The sequence below is a fragment of the Oryctolagus cuniculus genome, chromosome 2 (assembly GCF_964237555.1).
Source record: "Oryctolagus cuniculus chromosome 2, mOryCun1.1, whole genome shotgun sequence".
Taxonomy (NCBI): Eukaryota; Metazoa; Chordata; class Mammalia; order Lagomorpha; family Leporidae; genus Oryctolagus; species Oryctolagus cuniculus.
The window spans coordinates 136,115,528-136,137,160 of NC_091433.1; the positions used below are offsets into that span (position 1 = coordinate 136,115,528).

General features: G+C 39.3%; 1 protein-coding gene across 8 annotated transcripts in view; it reads right to left on the reverse strand.

Moving 5' to 3' along the window:
• Positions 1 to 21,633, reverse strand: part of MEIS1 (Meis homeobox 1) — a 141,260-nt gene that overhangs the window by 23,558 nt on the left and 96,069 nt on the right. For all 8 annotated transcript variants that reach the window (XM_051837800.2, XM_051837788.2, XM_070069034.1 and 5 more), the window contains one exon: positions 3,983 to 4,059. In XM_051837800.2, the coding sequence (XP_051693760.1) occupies positions 3,983 to 4,059 (77 nt within the window). The remainder of the gene's footprint in view (positions 1 to 3,982; positions 4,060 to 21,633) is intronic.

Here is a 21,633-nt window from a genome sequence, read left to right on the forward strand (position 1 = left end):
GTAAGAGAACTATTTGTCACAACCACAGCAATGATGAAAAGAAACAATGAAACAAAAGCCTCAGGTGCTACTGGTTCTCATTTTTAGATAAGAATGAGATTGAGAATGAGGAAGCAAAAAAGAGGAGCAGCTAAATTTATGGTGTACATTATACTTCAAACGGATTATGCTTGTCTACATCTACTACAACACACTGGACTGAAATGGTTAGGCAATTAATGATGCAAGGTGATTTTTAAAAAAATATTCAGTCACTTCAAGTACTTAGATAATTTAGGCAAAAATATTTTTACCCAAATTATTTGCATGATTGTCTCAATTCTCAAAAAAAATTGTTGGCATAGATTTGGCTTATGAAGTCTCATCTAAGAAATCTCACATTCCTTCCCAGGACCCAAATTCCATCGGCACTGATGCCAATCATTTTAAGATTCCTTCCCTCTATTTCTATTCTGACAAGCAGACCAACTATGAGTTCTCATAATTATTTCCTTTATTCCAAATTTTCTCTTAATCAAATCTGTCTTATTTGATATTTCAGTTCTATCTTTTGTCCCTTCTCTCCTTAAATCCCATCTGCTTGAGCCTTAGTTAGCTAAGGCAGGTAGCATGTACCAGTTATGCCAATTAAAGTACAGAAGTTGTTCCGTAGCAGAGTGAAGGAAACATTCTGAAGCCCCAAACTTCTTATTTTTCCAGGCAAAGCCTAATTTAAAGCTGCATCCGCCAAGGTTTCTATGACAAGCTAACAACTAGACATGAGTTTATATTTTCACTTACATATTGTGTATTTCAATACATATGTTGCTGCCAATAATTATGACTGATCTACACCCAACCTGCCCTTCAGCATTTTATTAAATCTCTTCAACAGTGACTCATAGTTCATACAAAAATGTACGTGTGTGTTAACAAGTTTTAAGAAATCCAAGAGGAAGACACAAATTTTTTTAAGCTGTGGCAAAATAAAATGAAGGTAGTATACTAAAATCCTGATGACAATTTTGTTCTTAATGATTGTTTTTAGAAGAAAATAATGGGAGCTGAAGGTAGGTACAAGAAAAAAAATAAGAAAGGAGGAGGGGTGTCCGTCATTGTGGCGCAGCAGGTTAAAGCCCCGGCAGCACCGGGATCCTGCTCCACTTCCCATCCAGCTGTCTGCTAACGCACCTTGGAAAGTAGCAGAGGATGACCCAAGTCCTTGGGCCCCTGCACCCACGTGGGAGACCTGGAGGAAGCTCCTGGCTCCTGGCTTCAGATCAGCTCAGCTACAGCCATTGCGGCCATTTGGGGGTGAACCAGCATACGGAAGACCTCTCTCTGTGTGTCTCTACCTCTCTCTGTAACTCTGTCTTTCAAATAAATAAAATAAATCTTTTTTAAAAAGAAAAGAAAAAAATGTTTACAGGCTCTCTAAAAAACTTCTTGCAATTTTTTATGACAACAAAGTAAAAAAAAAAAAACACTTCACAGTTACTATATGTTCAAATATCGCAGTTTTAAGATCCCCTGGCATCTTTGGTTTCAAAATGGTACCATATGGGTTTCCCCATTTTTGCATCATATTTCCTACTCAAAGCCCAAAGAAAAATAAATCCATTATCAGCTCCTTTAAAAAAGAAGATTTGGATGAAGATTAATTAAGCATTAAAAACTCAAAGCAAACATGAGAGTGTCACTAATCATCAGACTTAAGAAAAAACACCTTTGTTACATCTTTTAGCTACTGAGGGACAATTCTATATGGCAAGTTGCTAAGAGTTGAAATGACTGCCAATTGCAAAGCCATGAGCCACAAGCAAAAGTCACTTCTGACTCCAAACAGTTCAGGGAGAGAGAACACACACACTATGCAAAGTGCCAGTCAAGCACAGAATCATGTTTATTTCCCAGATAATTAAGTCAATGTGGTTTGTAAGTAACTGGAAAGAGCTGAATATCAGCGTAAACTTTAGGATGGAGTCTGCATATGCTTTAAACAATTATTTTACAGTGCTTATTACAACTTTGGAAAAAATGTCCTTTCTTCTTCCTAAATATAACACTTAAGACATCAAATTGATGTCTTAAACTGATTAATAACCACTGTGCTCCGGCTAAGGTTGTGCATGGAATCCAGGAAAATGACCACGTGTATGCATCAGGTAATGTCACAGAAACACCTTTCTGAACCTACATTCACAGGAAATACCACATAAGGTCATCCACTCACAGGAAGTAACTTGTCTTGGAACTTGTACTCTGGTAACTATGTTTATGAATGGAGTTTGTTAGCAACATTGAGGAGGAAGGGAGATGGCATGGATGATAGATCACCTGAAGGCAGCTCTCCAGTGTTCCTTCATTAGAGAGCTCACCCTGCCACTCCTTTTCCCTCAGATGGGAACATTTTTCCAGGGAAATGCAACCTTCTTACAACCTCCATTGTATTAAAACTGCCTCATCATCAGCTTAAGTTTCAAACATGTGACTTCAGGTCTGCATGCAAAATTGGTAGTCTCCACCATAACATGGTCCAGAACCTTTGAAAGACTAACTTCAAATTTGCAGTCTGAACAGTCTTGAAAAGGAAGACACAAAAGCAGGTTAAAATGGGCAAACAAGAAGCCTCAGCAGGGACACAGCTCCCGGTCACACCTTTAGAAGAAGTGTGTCTTTGCTTCCCCATCCACTGACTAAAAGGGCTACAAAAATTGATCTCTCAAGGCTGCGGTAAGGTCGTAGAAATTGATAACCCTTACAAGCAATGCTTGTGTGAGTCTGTCTGTGTCTTGCAGATAGTGCACTTTGTAAATTAATCCTCCAAAGGCAAATATATTGTAAGTAGCTTGTTATCTCTAAAATACTAAATTGAAGAATACATGGGATTATATTGACAGAAATTACATTTTCTGTAATGGGGTTTAATATATCTGAAATCTCTCGCAAAGGCTCCCAGGCTCTCTAACAGAGAAGGGTCTGTTAATAAAGGTGCAATGGACATCAAGAACAAATTTATTCCCCAAAATGGATTAGGCCATGTAATCAGAGATTCTGTAATATTAATCTTTGACACTTATTGAACAGAAAAAAATACTTTTGTCTGCAAACTGGCATTCCCAGTTCTCCCCTTTCCCCAACCAGGCTTTAGGCCTTTTCTGGATTTTACTTCAAAGAGGATAAGGTTTCTCCATCATAAACACTAATCTAAAAATATTGGGACAATTAATTAGATACACTTAGTTTTAGAGGCTATTGGATTTCGATACCCTTCAAATATGACACTAGTCCTGGGTGAGTCTATGAAACCTAGCTTTCAGCACATTCACAAAGGGTAATAAATCACATTTTCTCAAAGCCTCATTGCCACACTGCTGTACGTTAGGTCAGAATTCCATCGGCTGGTACTTGGTGCATAATCTCAGCTTCGCCCCAAATCAGGAATTTATACGTTATTTGGAAACAGTATTGCACAGCGCTGAGATACATCAGGTTTTGAATAGCCTCCAAGTGGAAATAATTTCTCCCTTTTAATAATTGAGAGATATGAGAAAAGGGGAGACTATCTTAGAATGCAAAATCCTAACAAAATTGAAGTGAATTTAGTTATTCAATGAATTTAAAACTGACTGATAGGAGGTAGTGGATTATTTTCTTTTTCATGGAAAATAGGATGATACCACTCTATCGATTATCCCGAAGAGGGAAAAAAAAGTCAAAGAGAGTGTCCATTTACAGAGCCACAAGAAATGTGAATTAAACACATACTTAGACTATGCATCAAATCTGTCAACTCAGAGAGGAGATGGAAGCCAATGGATGTTTTGCCTCCCAAGCTATGTAGTGTTCTCACTGTCAGTCAACAGTTTGTTTTCACCTTTGGATCAACAAGCCACCAGGGAAAGCTGCAGCAACTGGGTGTGTCTTCTTAATGCAAAACAGGAGCTGGAAGTTGCCAGAGGGGGAGACAGATTGTGTGCAAACACAAAGCCAAATTACTTACCAATTGTTCACTTGAAGGATGGTGAGTCCTGTGTCTTGTGCCAACTGCTTTTTCTGTTCTTCAGAGGGGTAAGGGTGCTAAAAGAGAACAAAAATGACACCCATGCATCAGGCAATATTTAGGGCATTTTGTCAATAGCCTAAGTGTCTACTGAAGTCTGTAATTAAAGGTAAAAATGCTGAGGTGTGTCACTCTTATTAATGGAATACTACATCATCTAATTAATGGCAGTAAAAGACAAGCCAATTACAAAGATTAGTGAAGTGTATAAATAGCTACTTAGGATACTTGCAGAACCTTGATACTGAGTTTGTCCATTAACAGGTTTATTTGTTGCAAACACAGAAAGTTTAGTGTGATCTTTGCTGAATTTTATAGAAATAACCTAAGGACAAGCCATTCTGTTTCCATCCAGAAGCACCACTCTGATTTAATATTTTCATTAGATCATGGACTTCTACAGCTGAACCATCATGAACAATAATCAGTTGAACTTTGAAGTAGCTGTGTGACACGCCCTCTCCAAAACACAATATGGCTGGACGCAAATATTAAAATTAAAGTGGGTATATGTTTTAACCACTATTCATTTTGGTTCTTCAGCAAAGCACAAATAAACAAAACATAACCCAAGTTGGTTTCTTGTCTGGAAGTCCACACATGCTGGGATTCTGAACACAAGCCAATATAAGGTCAAAGGCCAGCATATTTTGCATGCTAAGAACAAGCCCAGCTATGTTCCTCATGAGTTTGAATGGCTAAGAAGCATTATAGGCTTAGATAATAAAATTTAACCCATACCTTCTATAAGGATGTTTGGAATTCTACTGAAATTAATTTTGGCATGAACACTTTTGGTTCAATAACCAAGTATATTTAAATTTGAAATACATAGTTATAAAGCCTGAGAGAGAAGCTGAGGAATAGTTCCAATCTGTGGAGACACAAACTGGCTTAAAGGTGCTGCATCCCAGTAAATTCTCCCAAGGAAAAAAAATTGTTCTAAGGGTCAACCTTCCATTCTACTATGAAAGGGAAAGGGCACCCCAAGCCTCAATTTAACTATCTGTACCATCAAAACTAAATTCTAGTCTATTGAATACTAATTAACATAGCTTTTAATCTCATTAATAATGTCTGATTAGATGCTAAAAAGCCTTGTTAATGACCACTTCAATGCTCTTATATGTAAGTTTAAATATGTTCTGTAGCTATACACTTGGGATTCGTTCGTGGAGAGCAGAGATAGAGCAATTTTTCCCATAAGCATTGTCTTTGATTGTCACTTAATCAATAAATACACAATTAGAATAAGGCTTTGCTTTCATGGAATATAGTGCCCTTCTCTAAAGAGCTTCAAGTATATTACAGACAGGATGGTAATTAATCCCCATTATATCCTTTGGAGTGACATAAATGGGATCTATCATCACTCTTGTTTTACAGGTGAGGAAACTGGCCCGGAGAAGGGATGGCCAGCAGCAGACATGGGTCAGTGATATTTCCTGCTTCCCTGCCAGTGTCCAGGCCTCACTGTGACTGAAGGATGAGCCAATGCCTTTCAGAATCTCCATCAGTGTCTTCTGTTCAAAAACCTCCAGAGTGCTCACTGTGGCCTGCAAGGCCCACCAATATCCAGTTCTGGCCATCTCTCAGATTTTGCTGCCTTCTTCTTTCCCCAGTCACACTCTCTTTACCCCAGCCACTCCATCCTCCTCTGTTTTTCCAGAGAGAGATACACCACCCTTCTTCCTATGGCTCAGGTTCCTCTCCTGAGGAACCTTTCTCTTTCAGGTCTCAGCTCAAATGCCAAACTTTACTCTCTCCCCTCACCACTATCCTACCTTCTCATTCTCAATTCCTGCTTCTCTTAACTTCCTTAATAGCAAGCAGCACTCTCTGAAACACCTGCTTTAATTATTTGTTGCCTTGTTGATGTGTCTCTTCCCATTTATCTACCAACTCTAAACTGCTTGCCTTTCGTATTCACCATCCTGAAAGCTCAGTTGAGCGCCTAACAGGAAATCAGTAAATATATGTGGAACAAAGGAATGACTATAACTAATCATGATACAGATACTCTCTACTCAGATTGAAGTCTAAATGTAAAACCAGTTCTTTTCAAAGCCCATGGAAGTATAAACAACCCAACTTGAGAGCCACTACTTTTCTTTGCTCCATTCCTAAAAGTGATGTTGACCCACTCTTCAAATAAAGGAATATGAACCTTACAAAATACTGAAAACATAGGAGACAGTGACCCTATTCAACATAACCACCACCCATTTTAGCCAAAATCCCATGAATGGATACTAAGCTAAAAACAACATATTACTCTAAGGATGAAAACATAACTCTCAGTGTACAAAAGTTTGCCACACAATACAACAAAATGGATCTATTATCCTATGAATAACAGGATATTGTTATAATATAAGATATATATTATTATATGAGTTATGGTTCAATATATAAGAGTTCTATGTCTACACTCATTGAATAACTGCAAATTACATATATGCCTCTGTTAGATCGTATAAGTCACTCACTATCTATGTGCCTGTTAGATCGTATAAGTCACTCACTATCTATGTGCCTTTTTTTTTTTTTTTTGACAGGCAGAGTGGACAGTGAGAGAGAGACAGAGACAGAGGTCTTCCTTTGCCGTTGGTTCACCCTCCAATGGCCGCCGCGGCCGGCGCACTGCGCTGATCTGATGGCAGGAGCCAGGTGCTTCTTCTGGTCTCCCATGGGGTGCAGGGCCCAAGGACTTGGGCCATCCTCCACTGCACTCCCTGGCCACAGCAGAGAGCTGGCCTGGAAGAGGGGCAACCGGGACAGAATCCAGCACCCCGACCAGGACTAGAACCCGGTGTGCTGGCGCTGCAAGGTGGAAGATTAGCCTAGTGAGCCGCGGTGCCGGTCCTTTATGTGCCTTTGAAAAGTTTTCTAATCCTCAGTTTTTTCATCCAGAGTTCTAAGACCCATTGAAGTTAAAAGTTACTCATGCTGGCAATTATCCAGCTAGAATGTAAGTTGAATTTGCAAGTATGTAAGTTTTAACATCCATCTGTTGACACTATTTGCCATATATAGTTATAGACTGGTGTAAACAGCAATTTCTGATATATAAAGTTTTCTATAATACTATTTCCTTACAGTTTTTCTGAGGAAACCTCTTTCAGTGACTTCCAACAGAACTAATAAATATGCCACTGTCCTTCTACAATATAGCTGAAAGGCAACACCTTTTACCCGCTATTATAACTTGTGTCTTAATGGTATGATCAGAACTGGATAAAAATTAATATTTATGTCACTTATCTTTAGTTACTTTGAAAATTGAGGATTGTCACAGTAATTTATTGGCCCACTATTTCCGAGAGTATTTCTGCATGCCTGTTTGTGAGCAACTTTTACATTCTTTTAATGCAAATGGAGTTCACATTTTATTCATGCAAGTGGTGACAGCAAAATTCTCTTTGAATCATTAAAATTACCTGAATCATTACAGCTTCAAGTAGTAGTAACAGAGCACTCGTAATTTCAATGCAAACTTTGGTTGTTTCTTCCCCTTATGTAGTTTCTGATTTCATAATTTAAATATCATAAAATGAGAAAGGCCTAAGCTTTTTTTCCCCTCTGTCACTTTTCATGTGATCTGATTTTAAGTAATTGGAACAAACTGTGTCTAATTTCATGCAGCATAATTGCTAGGCAGCCTCAAGCTATAGAGACCCAGCACTCTGTCTCCATTAAGCAATTTTCAGTTGTTCAGGATATACGTTTTTTAGACACCAATGAATGAGACTGGACAAAACTAGGTGTCACAATAATCTGGCCATTGTTAAGAGGGAGAAAAGGTCGCAGCAATATTTCTAAACCCTCTTCAACGCTAGGCCAACTGAATATTTTTCTTTTTTTCATCTTCTTGGCCTTGGTGTCCCACAAACTTTCAATCTCCTGGAAAAAAAAATCCATAATTGCTAGAACCACATGAAAGCCATGACTTCATGTAGCTAATCCACAGTCAGCCAAAAATTCACAAAAAAGCTAGGCTTTTAAACTGAAACCCAATATGTTTAAATATCTCAAATCCTATGCATCTGTACTAGATAAGCTATTTGTGGACAGTCTGAGTTGTTTGCTTTTCTTTTCTTTTTTTTTTTTTTTGGTGGACTTGAGAAAAATGACTTTACAAAAACCCAACATGCTACATGCAAGGCTGATGAAAAACCCTCCAAAGTCCTGTTGTCTTCCACCCACAAAGCCGGCCAGGTCACACAACAGACAGAGGCAGACATCATTTTACAAAAGAGATTAAGGTGGCCCGGCTTTGTGGCGTAGTGGGTAAAGCCACTGCCTGCAGTGCAGGCATCCCATATGGGTGCCGGCTCGAGTCTCAGCTGCTCCACTTCCAATCCAGCTTTCTTCTATGGCCTGGGAAAGCAATGGAAGATGGCCTAGACCCTTGGGCCCCTGCACATGTGTGGGAGACCTGGAAGAAGCTCCTGGCTCCTGGCTTTGGATCAGCCCAGCTCCAGCCATTGCAGCCATTTGGGGAGTGAAGCAGTGAATGGAGAACCTCTCTCTCTCGCTTGCTCTCTCTATCTCTCTCTAAGATATATTTATTTATTTGAAAGGCAGACTTATAGAGAGGCGGGGGGGGGGGAGAGAGTAATCCCTGAGAAGTGCCATTTTTAGGGAGACTATGGGACATTCTTTCCACACCATTGCAACTAAGGGCCTGCACCACACCTTCGCTATTCTTGCATCTAAATAACAAGGACTCTAGTTTAAGAAAAATCAGTAGGTTCTCATGAAAGAAAGACGGAGTGCATTTGCCAGATATACCAATCAACCTAATCACTTTGGGATATCAAAGCAAATTTGACCACAGTCCAATAGACAGAGAGGGAGACCTTGCCTTTGTTGTATACATTAGCCTCATGCCATTATCTCTTAAAAGCTTAATTATTTGCAAACAATTGATCAAGTTGGGAATTTGAGAAAGGATATGCAAGGACCACTGGGAGAACTGCAAGGCATTAAGAGAGCAAACAAAATTACCTTTAGATCTTACAATAAGAATTAACGATTGAGAGGGAGAGCTGGGCAGGCAGTAGCTGCAAGGGCTCTTTCTGGAGTGTTTCCCATTTGATCTGCATTAACACCTCAGGAATGAGTGAAAGCCATAAAACAGTGATTATGTATGGGTAAAGCTGACCCTCCCTCCCAGCATAAACCTGCACACATGCATGAGGCTGCTTTTGCTGGGAAGAGAAGACAGGCTGGACTCAAAGGTAAAACACATGACCAGTGGGCAGCGGGAACCCAGCCGAAGGGAATGGCTCACAAAATGATCATCATTATGTCAGTAATCAACACCCTGCCTTCTTCTTTCCAGTATAAATCCTTTGCTGAAATCGAAGCCGTTTGTAATCTTCATGTGAGTCTGGGTCTGCAATGTGACTTCTACTAATGACCCAGTCTAGAGTGATTGCTTAATAACCCCATCAAAGGATAAAACGATCCCTAGGGTATGTGTCCCATAGACTAGGAATAGAGAATGTCTGGAAAAAAATAAATCTAAGAATAGCTTATCTAAAAGTTAAGTCTGAACTGTCATTACACCAGCCACAAAGAACAGAAAGTGAAAGAAAGAAAATGGTAACTTTCTAAAGAAAGTTATTTCTGCACATTTCCATTTTCATCTTTTGAGGTTGGCATGGGAGTGAGCTTCTGATGTTGGTTATCAAATATTGACAAGTTTATAATACACTGGAATAAAATTTATGCATTTAAACAATCATGCAGACCTGTGCAACTGAGCATCAAGGGGAAAAGAGAAACACGGCAGCACACACAGATGGAAAACATCCAGCCTGCCTATCTTAACGATATCCTTGACCAAATGCACCTTTCATCAGAATTTCCACCCCGGGCTGCAAATGTGGATGCCAAGACAGTGATGAACTTTATCTTATCTACCCTGGTAACCAAGTTTCAATAACGTCCTCTTCCTCACTGCCTTGCCCACTCTAACAACACATTGTAATGGCAGCAGAAAATTTGAAAATAATCCTGTACAGAGCTCGCTGGTGAGATAATAGAAGGCTACGCTGCCCCTTCTCAAGCCTCAGATTAGTAATTTCTTGTGACACAGAACTGCCTCTATACCGAAACTGCAAAACAGCTATAACAAAGCAATAGAGGTGGAAGCAATTTTCAAGCAAAATGTTACATGCTATACTTTAAAAGGTATAGGAATAGGTACCGGAGGAGCTGATCTAACAGGAGGAATTACGGCAACTGTCCAATATAACCCTTATCAAGGCAACGTTCTGTTGCTTGGCTGAATATGTTGGAAGCACAATTTCGGGACTTCTTTTATCCTTTTTCCTCCAGCCTTTTGCCTCCTCCACAGCTAAGTTTAATGCATTAATATAAGTTGACCTTGAGCTAAACTCTGGTATGTGATGGAGAGATACTCCCTTTAAAGGAAAAAAAAAATACCATATGGCTTTTAACCATTAGATCTCTATGCCCTTTTAAAACTTCTGCTGAGTTTTTGTCACTAAGGGAATACTGTGGATCGAAGTTAAAGTAACCAGCTATATATTTGACCTCCAAGAGGATAGACAGAAACTTGCTAACCAAATATATTTATGTTTGTTTAATGTAACTCTTTTTTGTCTATAAAAACTTCTCCCACTTTAAATAAACTTGCAGCCATTTTCTCTTATGCATTGACTATGAATAGCTTACATTGTGACAATTACATTGATCTGGGATACTTTTTTCCTTTAAAAAATCCATAATGCTTCCCTATTGTCTTTCAGCTTTATGAATTAGTTTTACTGTTTCAGTGAATGCTTTTTTGTCTTCTGACTGCACATTATCAAAGAGACACTTTGTGCCTCCCATTTGCATTACAAAAGCAGTGCACCGTGCAGTCGAAGAACATAGCCTGAATGCATAGTAGTTGAGTCTCGCATCCTCACACATGCTGGAATCAAAAGAACGCACAGCAGCAGCCGTACCCACTAAGAAACCAGAGATGTTTGGAGCATCATCAGTGGAGTCAGAGGATTTCAGCCTCTTCCTCAGTTCTCCACCAGCACTCCCACATGGCCTAGTTGCTCAGGCTAAATGTGCTCCACTTACTGCTTAGCACTTGCTTTTTCTGAAGCCTAGTGGAGTCATTCCACAGACAATCTGACTTCCTGTATACCCAGCCCTGGTTATAAGAAGTTGCCAATGGAGGTATGCAAGTTTACAGGTGGGACTCTGCAAATTTGACCTTACCACCCGAAAATGGCCTGGTTGTGGAAGGAAAAGTAGAGCAAGGGGTAATATTTCATAACAACCTTTGTGCTTTGTACTGATGAAATATATTGACAATACACAGTAGAAAACAACATGGTTTTATAGCCCATTATAAGAATCCAGTATTAAGATGAGCCCTGCTTGGCTCACTAATGTGATCTTTTAATTTGTTTTATATATAAATGAAATACAAACTAAAAACATTAAATATATAAGACAGGCATTTATGTTAAAAGATTTCATTTTATATTTGGGACTTTTTTTTAAAGTGGTCACAAGTCTGTGGTAATAACAGTGTCTTGGGAACGTCAAAAAGTTCATTGAAAAACAGTTAGAAGCCAACTTTATGTTGGTGCAAACATTGTTAAATCCATGCATAGTTTTTTTCTAATACCCATTTTCCAGGAGCTTTTTGAAGATTCCCCATATATGTTACAGAAGTATTTTCAAGTATATGCATTAAAGACATAAAACTTATACTGTAAATTAGTAATTACATCCTCTTCCTAAAAGTATTAAAATTCATGAAGAGTGTTAAAATTATTTTGAACAGTTATGATTATTAATGAACCCTCTGCATATTGATTCTTTCAGTATCAGACCATGGTTACAGGTTATAAAAGGAAATGCAAAAATGGCCATTAACCAAAACAGGAGAAGAATCACAGGGGGCCAGGATGGAATAGGGGAGAAAACTTATGCCTCACAGTCAAGTGTCCTTTTCAAATGGTAGCTCCTTTGAATTCTTATTTGTCAGTGCAACAAATGCATTGCCTTCCTGAGCTCACCTACTCTCACTGACACCCAGAGTAAGGGCTGTGCTTAGCTCTGCCTCATGGCTGAGGAAGCTTAGGCCTGGCTGGGTCAAAAAACATGTGCAAGGGCCACAGCTTGTTAGTAGTAGCAACAGGTCCATTCTACTCTGAGTTTTTCCACTTGGCCCCACTCCCACTATTTGCAATGTCTCCATTCCTTTTTGCTTCTTTAAACCAAAAACATATACTACTAGAGAGCCTGAACAAAGTTATTAGTTGTGAGCAGTGAGGAGGATTACCACCCCCCTGCTCCACCCCCACACAAATCTCCAAGTCTTCTGTCCTGGAGGCGAGCATCAGAGGGAGGGGGGACTGTGGAGTAAAAATTGAGTCACCAGAACCTTGCCCCACATGGTCCCTTGAGTATCCAGCAGAGAGGCACTTTATCAATAGTGGGGCAGAAGAAGTGGCCATCACATACATTACAAAGGGAAGACACTGTGGCAAGTACTGCACAGGTACTCACCCTTACAAAAACCCCAGAAGCAGGTACAACTACGATAGCCATTTCATAGAGGCAGGAAGTTGGGTACAGAAAGGACAAATCACTATCTCAAGTTCACACAGCAGGTGAATAGTACAGCTGGGATTTTACACTTGGTGGTAACAGACATGATGGGAAATTCCCCTTTCAGACTATTTTGTCTTTTTTAATGATGGATGGAGCAATCTGCCATTCTTGATGAGTTCATCATGAATACATATGATGATTACTACTCATGCTATCAAAAAAATTATCTCTGTGTGTGTGTGTCTGTGTGTATCTTGTACTTCTACAACTCAGTTCAGATAGAACTAAGCAGCAAGAGTAGATCTTGCTATAAGATAGAAAACTCAGTGAGAAGGAATACGTCCATCACTTTATTACGTTCATAGCACTGCTTATAAATATGGGCACAGCAGTAGGTTATATACTCAAGAACACCCTTACAGATCCTAGAGCCAAATGCCTGCTCTTCCACCCAAACACACTACCATGCGCCTTAAATTGTCTGCTTTGAAATAATTAGGGTGTGCGTGTGTGTTTTTCCAATTACTTTCATTTCTTACATGATTCTTAATCAAATGAGTTAAATTACATTCAAAACCATTTTATTTTAGTAGACGACTAATAAAAACACATGAATGATATTCCCATTCACGATGCAACTAGCCCAGTTCTGTGCCCAATGAATATTTATTGTATGAATGAATGAGTGTTACTGAAGTTAGATACCCAAAACTCCTCAACTAGCATTTGTAAATATATTACTTCAGATACATATCAAAAACTAGTAGCCTTGTTTCAAAAATTACTCATCCTTCTCACACAATTCTACAAATCCAAAACAGTATAGGTTTCACTCACTTTATTTAACTGCCATTTATATACTTATAAGTTTACTATGTGAAGGCACTGTTTTTATCACTTCATTATTCACTCATTTGATCCTTATAAGAAGTTTGTGGGGCCTGCATTGTGGCACAGTGGATTAAGCTACCACCTGTGATGCCAGAATAACATAAAAGCACAAGTTCAAGTCCCAGCTCCACTTTCAATCCAGTTCCCTGCTAATGCAACTGGGAAAGCAGCAGCAGATGGCCCTGCCACCCACATGGGAGACCCAAATGGAGTTCTAAGCTCCCAGCTTTGGCCTTGCTCCATCCTGGCCATTGCAGCCATTTGGGGAGTGAACTAGTGGACGGAAGATTTCTATCTGTCTCTCCCTCTCTCTATGTAAGTCTGCCTTTCAAATAAGAAAAATATTTTTAAAAATTTATAAAATTTTTAAAAAAGCTGAAGTCCTGAAATTTCTCAGATATTAAGAAAAAAAAGTTTGTAAGGTAAGGATTCTTACCTTTATTTTACAGTGGAAACTGAGACACAGACTATTTTTTCTTGCAAGTAGGATATCAGCTCCACATCCCATTGCTATTATTTACTGAATTATCCTGCCTTTCTTTCTTAGTATCAGTGCCTCATTCCCCCACAGTTTCTCTCAAATCCACTCTAGGTTACGGTTGGTCTATTTTTTGTGAGAAGAGTTTCCTTTGCACACTCGAACTCTAATGTAATGGAATTCAACTTCTCTATCTACCAGTACCTAACCCAGGACTGAAGGAAGGGTAAGGCAGACTCACTCAACATTCAGTTCCTTCCCCAAGAATTTCGCTTGAACAAATACAACAAAACAACAGCACACCATACTGGACAACTTTCCAAAAAGGAAGTTTATGGGTGATTTATACAATAAACTCCAGTAAAGAAAGGCTCTTTTCCAAACTACATTTAGCTCCTCTCCACTATTTCTGTGGGCACACCAACTAAAAGGAGACTTATCGTCAACCTAAAGAATGCTTTCCCACTTTAGAAATCAGAGTGAAAGGGTTTTGAAACCATCAAGAGAAAAGACAAGGGAGATGAAATACAACCATACAATTTTAGAATGAGTCTGTTGACAGTAATCATTATTGCCTTTACAGATGCCCCATCCATCATTAAATATTCATGAAAAATCCTTGTATAAAGAATAAAGTAACCGTAAGGTGGAAGCAAAACTACATTTGGTCAGATTTTCCAAGGGAGTGAAAGATAGAGATGGGGGTAAGGGCGGGGGTGGGGTGGGATGGAGAATTCGTGCTGCTCCTGATCTGACTAAAGACCCCTGGAACTGGTACTCGTTCTCTAGTGCTAATTTTCCCACTTAAATTACAGTGATGGTGTAGCCTCATCTCATTAGAGATCATTGTCCCCAGTAGACAGTTGTGTTTATGGGGGACTCTGGCTGTTCCACACCTGCTGATCAGGTTGCTATGTGATCAAGGCTGCATACAAACAGCAGACTCGAGCTTGCTGGACTGCAACTGATGAGCCCGGGCTAATTCAGGGGTGATTATGTAGTTTACTGGACCACTAAACCTCTTTAAGCTTGTAATTACTGCCTATTTGAGTAAAGAACATTCAAAAGCAATTCACTGCATCATGCCTGCCACAGCTGGAAGCAGGCTGCCAGCAGTCTGTGGGGACATTAAAATCTACAGGGACGTGGATGGAAGCCCGCTAGCAGACACAACGAAGCAGCACCCGCAGCCAAGGACGTGCACATTCCCGCTCACCTCTCCTGACCAAGCTTACATTAAGGTGCAATGAAAACTACAGAACAGCCATAAAGATGACAAATAATGGAATGTAATGGTACAAACTGCATTTTAATGATTTCTCCCTGCCTTTGTAAAGCTAAAATTTAAAAATCCTTTCACAATACCAGGGAAAGCATGCCTTAAATAATATACACCACTCAGATTTACTGTGTGTTCGCTGGAAGTTCCATCCGAAGACACTAACTTGAAAACAAAATGTCCACCTTGCATGCATTCTAAACAAACGGGAATGTACAGTCCTTTTAGATCTTTTCCACGCACTTAGTGGCTGTGTTTATAATCTTCGCTGGGAAAACACTGTTTCACTAGTTGAGTGACATCTTCCAAAATCACATGTGTAGAATTTTGCAGTCCATGAATTAAAACGCCTCTCAGACACCTGAGTGAAATTTACTTTCAAAAGTCAGAGATTTAAGGGGAAACAAAAGGTCAGTGTTTATCAATGTTCTGATTTTCTTTTACTGTCACCTTAACCACTGCAGTTCTTTTGTATAACCAAAGTGTAAAACATGCTTTGCATTGCTATGGGTATAATTATTACTTGTCTCTAAGTAACAAAAAAAAAAAAAAAAAAAAAAGACTGGAACTTAATGAAGGGGGATTAAGTTAATTTCTTTTTTAGCTAACAGTTTCCTGTCTCTTAAAATGCAGACTTTGGTGAACATAATGTTCAGGGAGGGAGAATTAAGCTTTTTATTTCACTAAAGTCTTCACTTTGGAATATTGATATTAAAATATTAAGATGATGTTTATTCTCTAAAAGTATGTAAATTTAGAATTAAACAAAGCCGCAGAAATCCTCTCTGACTACTCCATCCAAAGTCCACAGATCCAGGGGGTTTATGTGTTATCTAGACATCATTCCTATTAATATTCATTAGATGGGTCTACTTGCATTTTTATAAGCTGTGAGAGAGGCAAAAGAAACAATCAGAATTCTTTAACACACAGGCATTATCAATTCAACATATGCCAAATAGCAGAGCACCCAGATCTGAAGTTAAGATTCAAATGCAATTTACCTTTACTAAGCTAATTTTCATGAAAACTCTTTTCCCATTACCCATTGTAGTCTAAGCTATTTAATTATCTCTGTTCTCTGTAACATACACTTCAATTTTTAATTTAAGAGATTATTCAGCACTATATTTTATCTCGGTTAACAACAAAACCCTTATCTTGCAATCAAACTAAAGAGAATTTCCCCTTACAGAAAAAAAAAAGCCAAAAACTTTGTTTTAGTAATAAGATTACCTTTATCTTTACGAACCTCCTTACGCAAACTCCTTCTAACTTGTGAAAGCACTTCTTGAAGTGCATGCACTATCTGTCTCCAGAGTGGATCATAGAAGACAGAGAGTCTCAGGCAAAATTTGGGCAGGTCCCCAGTGTTTGTCTCCCAAATTGTGCTTTCATACTTGAATCTGCCTCACTGGATGGGGGATGATAGCACAGATGTGGACTTATTTCTGTGGGGTTATCACAGACGTTCACGGAACGTCGGCAATGACAGGGAGAAAGAGCTGAATCTGTCACTGGCAAGATTACAAGATAAAGTTGGCGGCAACAATGGTATTCAACAAAGTTAACTTGAAGGCCACTTTGAGCTTTTCTGGTAAGACTTTGAGTTTGGGCAATCCCTTTTATTTGCATAACACTTCGAAGAGCGTGTCCTATATTTTCAACATTTTCAATGAGCCTGTCTTATATTTTAGCACATTTGAGCCCCATCATTACCTACTGAGGTAGGAAGGCTAGGTAATGTTACCTCCATTCTACAGGAGAAAAACAAAACTCAAAGTGGACACATGACAGCCCATGCAGCACTATGTGGCCCGGAAGTCTGGGCACTTAGGCTTGGAGCCCAGGCCTCCTACTTCTCAAGCTGCTTCTCTTTACACTCCACTGAAGCTCAAAGTTTATCCTGTTAAAGATAAAGTAAAAAGCTGTAGCTACATTTGTCAGCAACCTACTGTGAGTTAGTGGACCTAGCCTCTGCATCGATGTGTAAACATGCACTGCTCCACACACAGGATGAAAAAAAAAAAAGAAGAAAAAGAACTAAGAGTAAAATCAAAGTAGAATACCTTTTAAGTTGGCTATCTTCATTTTTAACAAACTTCTATGAGGAACCTAACTGATAATGCTTAAAAAAAAATCTTTGATAATGGTTTTTGCCCTTACTAAAACAGGCTTTGGGAAAGAAACAGTCTTACCCAATAACTAGTTAGTTTGTTCCTCTATAAAACAACTAGATGCAGCTTTGATTCATCCAATGGATTTTCTTCATCATTTCATGGATGACATAAGTTGCTCATGACATACACAAGGAGACCAATTTTCACCATTCCAAAGTCACTTCCTAAGAAAATGTAGGTCTATGTGTAGAGTCCATCCAACTGTTCAGGGACAAATGGTGGTCGTTAAATCCAGCTAGGCCTATGTGACATGGTTGCATATTTACACACAGCTAATCTAAAGGACAACATTTTAAAAGAAGTTGATTTCAAGAGGTGCCTTAGGCGTACCAATTTAGTTAGAAAATCTAACACACATTGACTGTATAACCTTGATCAAATCATTTCAGTTTCCTAAGACTCACTCATCAACACAATGGCAAGTATTTAGTGTAGCAATTAGGCCACTGGTTGGGTTGCCCGTATCTGTACAGGAACACCTGGATACAAGTCTCAGCTCTGCTTCCATTGCTTCCGATTCCAGCTTCCTGATAATGTGCATCCTGGGAGGCAACATGTGATAGCTCAAGTAGTAGTATCCCTCCCATCCACGTGGGGGACCTGGACTGCATCCCTGGCTCCCAGCTTTGGCATGACCCAGCCCCAGCTATTGTGAGTATTAGGAGAGTGAACTAATGGACATGAGTCTCTCTGGCTGTCCATCTGTCTCCAGAGTGGATCATAGAAGACAGAGAGTCTCAGGCAAAATTAATGTGGATAATAAAACTCATGAAAACCAAATGAAACAATACACGTGAAACTGAGAGGAGTGTAAAGACTCCAAATATAAAGAAATGGTAAGGAGAAAGAAATGCTAATTAATCTGACATGCATATACATATATATGTTGAAATATCATGCTGTACTCCATAAATCTGTACACTTATTATGTGTTCATTAAAAAAGGCTTTTTTTTTAAAGACTTATTTATTTATTTGAAAGGCAGAGTCGCAGAGAGGCAGAGGCAGAGAGAGAGAGAGAGGTCTTCCATCTTCTGGTTCACTCCCTAAATGGCCACAATGGCCATAGCTGGGCCAATCTGAAGCCAGGACCCAGGAGCTTCTTCCAGGTCTCCCAGCAGGTGCAGAGAAATGTACACTTCATTCACCCGGGGGACAAACGGGTTTAATCTAATGCATTCTAATTTTTGTATTTTCCTATATCATTATTATTGTTGTCCTCTCTGGTATATTGATTTGAATGGACCCAACCAAGCTAACAAGTATCAATGAAAAAAATCTCTATTTTTAAAAAATGCTTAGCACGGGGCTTAGCATATATTTAGCACATAGGGAACAGTAACTGAATTTGAGATGAATCCTAAGTTTGGGCTGCTCTGAAAATTCATAAACTAGATACAGTCATCAATTTTCAGGAGAGAGGATTTTACTAGATAATTCTTATAAGGTTTTTTGTGGCATTAAATTTGGTTTTAATATATTTTATTGTTATTCTCTCTGGACAAACTCCCTTCCAGGTTATCTCAAGGCAGAGTTGGCTGTGTGGGTGTACAACCTGTACTCACAGGGCTCCCCACAGTGACGGGCCCTACACCTGGCTTCCGGTGCTGCTGGCACCATCTTGGAATAATGTTCTCGAGAAGCTCTTCAGGATTTATGTGGAGAATTTACATGTTTTCCACAAATTATGTAGCTGGTCCCACTGAAAGGAAGGGAGGGTATGCTTTCCCTCTCAGGTGCTTTATGCTCAGCTTCAACTCCTCCTGAGTTTATTTGAACTTCACAGAAGTAAATAAATAATTACTACATTTCTACAAAAAGAGGGTAAAAAGGAAATGCCAAAAAAGCAAGATGTAGGAGTTGAGGTTGACAGTGTGGCTGCGCTCCGGCCTCTAATGGATGAGTAAGGACACTTCGATGGCCCTGCCGTGGCTGTCCAAGGGTCACTCATTCCTGTTAGTGCCTAAATCACCCTTGGGGACTGACCCAGGTGCTGAGAAATTATTCCATCTTATAAAATCTACGCGAGACCAGAGAATCAGTAATCTGGACCATTCAAGGTGTGAGGCCCATTCCCGCCCACTGGTCTTAGGGGTGTAGAGAGCCTTTGTGTTTTGATGGCTGGAAGTCAGAGGTGGCAACTCGCCCACCTTCCTTGGCAGGGGACAGGCCCCACATTTGGCAGAAAAGTGTGCTCTCGAGAAAAGGGAGCAGAGAATCTTTTGGCCTGTGTTCCAGCTAGGATAGATGAAGAGTGAGAACTCACCCTTGCATGCCAACCAAATGCCACTGTAATTAAAAACAATCCTTTGGAAAGAAGGTGTTTGGAAATAACTGCAATTCCAGCACATTCACAATGAGAGCTCATCAATAGTTACAATTAACTCAGATAATCATAGGACTTTTTGGGGGAAGAAAATGCTGGGTCTTTTTTTTTTTTACTTCTTAAATAAAATTCTACTTTTTTTGTTATTGAAAGAAATCCAGCTAAATACATTAAAAAGCAAACTAAAGAGAAAGATGCACATGATGAGATAAAGTTTCTGAAATCCCCAGTACATTTGGATTCTGTTCCCTCGCCTCAAACCTTCTAAGATGGCAGCACTGAGTTTTAAAAATGCAGAACTCCATCATTTTGATGATGCCAAATGATGAACTCGACTATTACATGCATATATTTTGTTTAATGGCTTCATTTATTTTAATAACAAAGGGAAACTAGATTTTACAGATGAAAGCTTTTTTTTTTTCATGGCTCCAATGCAACTGGGATTTTAAAAATCTGTGATGTTAACCAATATGTGATAATGGATGCTCTCAGGGGCCCTATTTTATAGCATTTTATGCAGTGGAAACCTACGCTGAGTAACTACTGCTAGAGTATTTACCCCTATTTTAAGAAGGCACAATTGGGGTGAGTGTAGAGGGCCTCATAATTGTTCAGTGTTTCTCTTCTCTCAATGGTTATGTGTTTGGTAAAGCATTGGCTGTTGAAATAGTGGAGCAACAGGATTAACTCACTAAAGATTTATAATAAATGAGGCAGGGAAGTGCTGTTCATTGGATTTCAGGGATAAGAAAATAATTGCATAGACCTCTTTTTCCTCCAATCAGAAATCTGCATACAAGGTTTAATATTTTCTTAGGAATCAGAAAAATAAATCACAGCAAGTAATCTGAGTTTAATTCTTGTTCAATTTCTTCGTTAAACGAAACTCGTCAAAACCAATTCCCACAGGAACAAAAGACACCACCTCAGAACCTCCCATTCACCACTACAACTTCCCTTTTTATCCACAATGTACAGCTAGTTTTGAAAAGAGAGACAGAAACACAGAAAAAGAACATTTGTCTGGCTAAAAATTCTGGTGAGATGATAGAAACCAAAACTATAGTCATGCTTTTTACCAAGTACCATGCTACCAAACTCTAGAACATGACAAGTGTAACCTGCCCGCCACATGCAGGTACCATCCTGACCCAAGATGGCAGCTTGTGATTAACAGCTGCAGCACCCTGGGCCCCACTGCAGTCAGGCCTGGGGTCTGATCCTGACCCAACGGCCTTCATCCCCAGCCAATCAGCAGATAGAAGCACAGAGGCCCTGTCAGGTTGACATATCATTCCTTCGACAATGTCAGTGAGTATTAATGTTCAATTATCTGTCCTAAAAATGACCCTCGCCTTTATGCGTTGTATAACTGTGCGCATGGCACTCTGGTGATCCCAAAGACAAGAGCAGAAATGCCCGCAGTAAACCAGCCACCAGGAGCTGGCTTTGCAACAATGTCATGACATTGCCTTTCAGAACTAAATAGTAGGCCAATGTTTAATGCTTTTTGCAATATGTGTTTGAAGAACTATGGAGTCATTTATCCATTTATTTATTTAGCTATTTGCATTTTAGCAGGTTTGTATGTCACTAGTCCTTTCTATCTAAACAGAGGAACTTCAAATGAATCAACTTGTGACTTGACCATCACACTGAGTCAATTGTTCTTTATGTGTGACAATAAGCTGTTCATTATGTGTGGGGTGCCTTTTTATTTCATGAAGCCAGGTGTATATCATTTACCATCAAGCCAAAATGACACTAGTAGACTCTTCTGGAGTTGGTGTCAAGATCAATTTGACTTCAACTTGTGAAGCTAAAGGAATCTGTCCTAGCC